At 45.1% G+C, this 6,000-nt stretch overlaps 1 protein-coding gene across 1 annotated transcript in view; it reads right to left on the reverse strand.

Moving 5' to 3' along the window:
• The window catches only part of LOC139394477 (dynein axonemal heavy chain 6-like), a 157,658-nt gene that overhangs the window by 120,404 nt on the left and 31,254 nt on the right, over positions 1–6,000 (reverse strand). The window contains exons 13-18 of the mRNA XM_071142548.1: positions 3,645–3,734; positions 3,218–3,338; positions 2,759–2,910; positions 2,315–2,467; positions 858–1,109; positions 31–159 (exon numbers count right to left, since the gene is read on the reverse strand). Coding sequence (XP_070998649.1) covers positions 31–159; positions 858–1,109; positions 2,315–2,467; positions 2,759–2,910; positions 3,218–3,338; positions 3,645–3,734 — 897 coding nt within the window. The remainder of the gene's footprint in view (positions 1–30; positions 160–857; positions 1,110–2,314; positions 2,468–2,758; positions 2,911–3,217; positions 3,339–3,644; positions 3,735–6,000) is intronic.

Consider the following 6,000-nt stretch of genomic DNA (forward strand, 5'->3'; position numbering starts at 1 on the left):
AGTATGGTATTGTATAGTATGGTATGGTACCTTGAAGTTCTTCTGGAAAGACTTGTACTGGAAGGCCTGGTTCTGCAGCTCGTCTATGGAGACCTGGACCTCGTCCAGCAGCAGACGGACCTTGGGACGCTCAGCGTTGATGTCCATGATCTGATTGTTCTGGGGAGCAGAGATCAACACATACACACAGTTATACATGGATCAGGGACGGGCAACTGTTTTGCACGCAGCAAAATGTCACCTAGGGCCCCAAAAAGGCTAGGGCCGGCTCTGCCTGCGTGTGGGTACGGATGTTTATTTTACCTTTAATTTACTAGGCAAGTCAGTTAAGAACAAATTCTTATTTTCAATGACGGCCTAGGAACAGTGGGTTAACTGCCTTGTTCAGGGGCAGAACAACAGATTTGTACCTTGTCAGCTCGGGGGTTTGAACTTGCAACCTTCCGGTTACTAGTCCAACGCACTAACCACTAGGCTACCCTGCCGCCCCTCCCTGGATGTGGGTATGCAGACCCGCGAGCCACAGCGGCCACTCACTACGAGTTCAGATTTTTAATGGCTCCAAACCCCATCAAAGCTGTTCCTCCCTGGTCTGGATCAAACCCATACACATCTCTATTTACCCTACTCTGACAGACAAAATGATCTTTTCAGGTCAGTTGATTTAGAGCACAACGACCTGGGGAAGAGGAACCCAGTTGTAAATGACTGTCATATCCAGAGACTGATGTCTACATTCTTAGCTTTTTCCACAGTTATTTATAAAGCCTGTCTGGGAACAAACACTGACCCTTAGCGTGATGCTGAAGCTAATGTGATACAATGCATCTGAGCGTTGACCCTTGACCTCTAGTTACCTGAGCCTGCTGTTTGACCCTCTTGACCTCCTTGTTGAGGTCGGTGATGTCCCGTTGGAGGTGGACACAGAACTTGTCCACGTTGGCGTCCTTCTCTCCCACGGCCTTGTCGATGGCGTTGCGTACGCCGGTGACTGAGGGTTTCAGGGTGGCGTAGACGGCCAAGTCCTCAGGAGGGCTGGGCACGGAGTAGGAGTCTATCAGCTTGTACATCTGGCACACGGTCTCTGTCTGCTCGTCCAGCCACTCCATCTGACACACAAACACACAGGCCATGAAAGAACTGGCAGTGTTTACCCCAGATGTTTTGCTAGGCGGGCCATGCTGGCTGAAAACAGAAATTCGACTAAGTCCTTTCCCAGAAACATCCAAGAAAGACTTTCACCTGACAACATGAACCCAACACTACTGACTCCCTTGGTCATCTTTCCCAGTAGTGTGGTAATGAGTAATGTAACAATGACTAGACAGTGTGATACAAAGTGACAAAGTACTCTGGGGCTGAGTCAGCAGCTACCCTGGGTCTGAGTCCCCTACTCTGGGTCTGAGTCCCCTACTCTGGGTCTGTCCCCTACTCTAGGTCTGTCCCCTACTCTGGGTCTGAGTCCCCTACTCTGTGTCTGAGTCCCCTACTCTGGGTCTGAGTCCCCTACTCTGGGTCTGTCCCCTACTCTGGGTCTGTCCCCTACTCTAGGTCTGTCCCCTACTCTGGGTCTGAGTCCCCTACTCTGGGTCTGAGTCCCCTACTCTGGGTCTGAGTCCCCTACTCTGGGTCTGTCCCCTACTCTGGGTCTGTCCCCTACTCTAGGTCTGTCCCCTACTCTGGGTCTGAGTCCCCTACTCTGGGTCTGTCCCCTACTCTTGGTCTGAGTCCCCTACTCTGGGTCTGAGTCCCCTACTCTGGGTCTGTCCCCTACTCTGGGTCTGAGTCCCCTACTCTGGGTCTGAGTCCGCTACTCTGGGACGGAGTCAGTCTCTTGAATGAAGAAGATGATGGCTCTGTGTGACCGTCAACCTTAACCTAATTCCCCTAACCTGCTACGTTCATTTTCTTAACCCTACTGCGTAAGTTCCCCTAACCCGCTACGTTCATTTTCCTAACCCTACTGCGTAAGTTCTCCTAACCTGCTACGTTCATTTTCCTAACCCTACTGCGTAAGTTCTCCTAACCTGCTACGTTCATTTTCCTAACCCTACTGCGTAAGTTCTCCTAACCTGCTACGTTCATTTTCCTAACCCTACTGCGTAAGTTCTCCTAACCTGCTACGTTCATTTTCCTAACCCTACTGCGTAGGTTCTCCTAACCTGCTACATTCATTTTCCTAACCCTACTGCGTAGGTTCTCCTAACCTGCTACGTTCATTTTCCTAACCCTACTGCGTAAGTTCTCCTAACCTGCCAGGAAAAAGTCAATTTTTACAAAAGCTGTATCCTTTCTAGACAAAACCGTCTTTTACCCGCTCCTGTATCTCCTCTAGGAAGGTGAGGGAGTTGACGAACTCTGTAGTTGCAGAGGGGATGAACTCCAGTTTGAACTGGGCATCCTGAGCCTCAGCGATGATGGCGTCGATCTTTCTCTTGGCCAGCAGGGGGAGCATGTCATTGATGGCCTGGAGGGGAGGGTGGGAGGGGGGGCAGCACAGGCGTTAATGTTGGTCAGTGGGTGGATGGACGGCCCAATCCCAAATCCACCACTTGATCCTAAGCCCTATGGACTTGTGGAGAACCGAGAGGATTTGACATTTGTAAGCAATTTGGTAATAGCTCAAACTCGCCCTCTGATAGGCTAAGTGGAAGTTTATATTTGTACATATTGCTAATACCAATGAATAAGTTTCAGATCTCCACAGTGCAAAGGCAGGGGGTGATTAACACTGGGAACACTGTTCCTCTCCTCCTACCTCCAGACAGCGTAGTGGTGAGGGGAGGAGCTTCCCTTTAAGCAGAGTGGTGTCTACCAGCAGCAGGCCCAGGTGCCTCTTCTGTTTGATGGCCTGGGCCTCTTTATGTTCGCTGTGGTACTTCTCCAGACTCTCAGCGAAGAACGCCACTCCTACAGGGAACAGGACAGGGTACAGAGTCACATGATGACTCTCTAGACCGTTTAAAAAAGAGAGATGGGGGAGTGTTGATTTGCCACTGTGAAATATACTGAAAATGCCTAAAGGACCTCATTGGATCCAAAGGTCTGAATGAACTGAGACAACATGGATATGCTGCTGTAGTATTTGTGTTGACTGTAGAAACTCAAAGCTATATACTGAAAAGAAGTGCCTTGGCTAATCCATTTTCTCTGTTCCCTGGTAAGTTCATTGAATTGATGATGTTGGTGACGATGATGAAGAGCGTTGCTACGGTACCGTGATCCTGATCTCTGAGCGCGTCCAGGTCCAGACTCTCATTCTCTCTGTAGAAGACGCGGAAGCTCTCAAAGGTGCGCGCGTACACGCTGGCCGAGTCAAACGCAAACTGGAGCGATTGCTGAGAGGGAGCGAGAGGAGGAGGAAGAGGGAGACGAGGAGGAAGAGGGAGACGAGGAGAGACAACAAAACAAACTTCTTAATGAGGCAGCCAGTTAGACGAACAGTCAGGGAATCAGGGCACAAGGACGAAGAGGCAAGACAACAAAACACTGGACTGTGAAAGGCATTTAACTGCCACAACAGATTTAAAGAGCTTTGGCCTTAGGGATCATAATAGACACTAAGTTGACACCAAAATGTCCAAGACAATTACCATCCACTTAGCTCATTCAAATTACCTTTAAAAAGGACACAGAATGCTGACCTTGATGTCGAGGATGATGTTCAGGAGGTGTTTATCATCCTCTAACATGGCCTCCAGACCAGGACCGTCACCACACGTCTTCTCCTCCACCTGAGTAGTGGAATAAAACCATGTTATGATAGGATAGTATTACATCTCCTCCACCTGAATGGTAGTGGAATACAACCATGTTATGATAGGATAGTATTACATCTCCTCTACCTGAATGGTAGTGGAATACAACCATGTTATGATAGGATAGTATTACATCTCCTCCACCTGAATGGTACAACCATGTTATGATAGGATAGTATTACATCTCCTCCACCTGAATGGTAGTGGAATACAACCATGTTATGATAGGATAGTATTACATCTCCTCTACCGGAATGGTACAACCATGTTATGATAGGATAGTATTACATCTCCTCTACCTGAATGGTACAACCATGTTATGATAGGATAGTATTACATCTCCTCTACCTGAATGGTAGTGGAATACAACCATGTTATGATAGGATAGTATTACATCTCCTCCACCTGAATGGTAGTGGAATACAACCATGTTATGATAGGATAGTATTACATCTCCTCTACCGGAATGGTACAACCATGTTATGATAGGATAGTATTACATCTCCTCTACCTGAATGGTAGTGGAATACAACCATGTTATGATAGGATAGTATTACATCTCCTTTACCTGAATGGTACAACCATGTTATGATAGGATAGTATTACATCTCCTCTACCTGAATGGTACAACCATGTTATGATAGGATAGTATTACATCTCCTCTACCTGAATGGTAGTGGAATACAACCATGTTATGATAGGATAGTATTACATCTCCTCTACCTGAATGATACAACCATGTTATGATAGGATAGTATTACATCTCCTCCACCTGAATGATAGTGGAATACAACCATGTTATGATAGGATAGTATTACATCTCCTCTACCTGAATGGTACAACCATGTTATGATAGGATAGTATTACATCTCCTCCACCTGAATGATAGTGGAATACAACCATGTTATGATAGGATAGTATTACATCTCCTCTACCTGAATGGTACAACCATGTTATGATAGGATAGTATTACATCTCCTCTACCTGAATGGTAGTGGAATACAACCATGTTATGATAGGATAGTATTACATCTCCTCTACCTGAATGATAGTGGAATACAACCATGTTATGATAGGATAGTATTACATCTCCTCTACCTGAATGGTAGTGGAATACAACCATGTTATGATAGGATAGTATTACATCTCCTCTACCTGAATGGTACAACCATGTTATGATAGGATAGCATTACATCTCCTCTACCTGAATGGTAGTGGAATACAACCATGTTATGATAGGATAGTATTACATCTCCTCCACCTGAATGGTAGTGGAATACAACCATGTTATGATAGGATAGTATTACATCTCCTCTACCTGAATGGTACAACCATGTTATGATAGGATAGTATTACATCTCCTCTACCTGAATGATAGTGGAATACAACCATGTTATGATAGGATAGTATTACATCTCCTCTACCTGAATGATAGTGGAATACAACCATGTTATGATAGGATAGTATTACATCTCCTCTACCTGAATGGTAGTGGAATACAACCATGTTATGATAGGATAGTATTACATCTCCTCTACCTGAATGGTACAACCATGTTATGATAGGATAGTATTACATCTCCTCCACCTGAATGATAGTGGAATACAACCATGTTATGATAGGATAGTATTACATCTCCTCTACCTGAATGGTACAACCATGTTATGATAGGATAGTATTACTAACTGGACAACAGCCATCTTGTCAGACTATTTAAACATTTAGGGATGGTTTCCTGGACACAGACCAACACTAATACTGAACAGAACTTTCCATGAAGATTCTTCACATTGCTTTTAATTCTAGAACTAGGTTAAATCTGTGTCTGGAAAACTGTCCCCAAAAACTACAACTAAACCAAATAACATCCTTGTCTTCTGTGAGCTAAGACCTGCACTGGACTTGTTCCTACAAGCACGGACGTTGCTGATAGCTACTTTGAGGAAAAATGTACTCACTATAACAGGTGTAGTTGTCTCACTATAACAGGTGTAGTTGTCTCACTATAACAGGTGTAGGTGTCTCACTATAACAGGTGTAGTTGTCTCACTATAACAGGTGTAGTTGTCTCACTATAACAGGTGTAGTTGTCTCACTATAACAGGTGTAGTTGTCTCACTATAACAGGTGTAGTTGTCTCACTATAACAGGTGTAGTTGTCTCACTATAACAGGTGTAGTTGTCTCACTATAACAGGTGTAGTTGTCTCACTATAACAGGTGTAGTTGTCACACCGAGCTTA

This window comes from Oncorhynchus clarkii, unplaced genomic scaffold, assembly GCF_045791955.1.
Source record: "Oncorhynchus clarkii lewisi isolate Uvic-CL-2024 unplaced genomic scaffold, UVic_Ocla_1.0 unplaced_contig_5646_pilon_pilon, whole genome shotgun sequence".
In the NCBI taxonomy this organism is placed as follows: domain Eukaryota; kingdom Metazoa; phylum Chordata; class Actinopteri; order Salmoniformes; family Salmonidae; genus Oncorhynchus; species Oncorhynchus clarkii.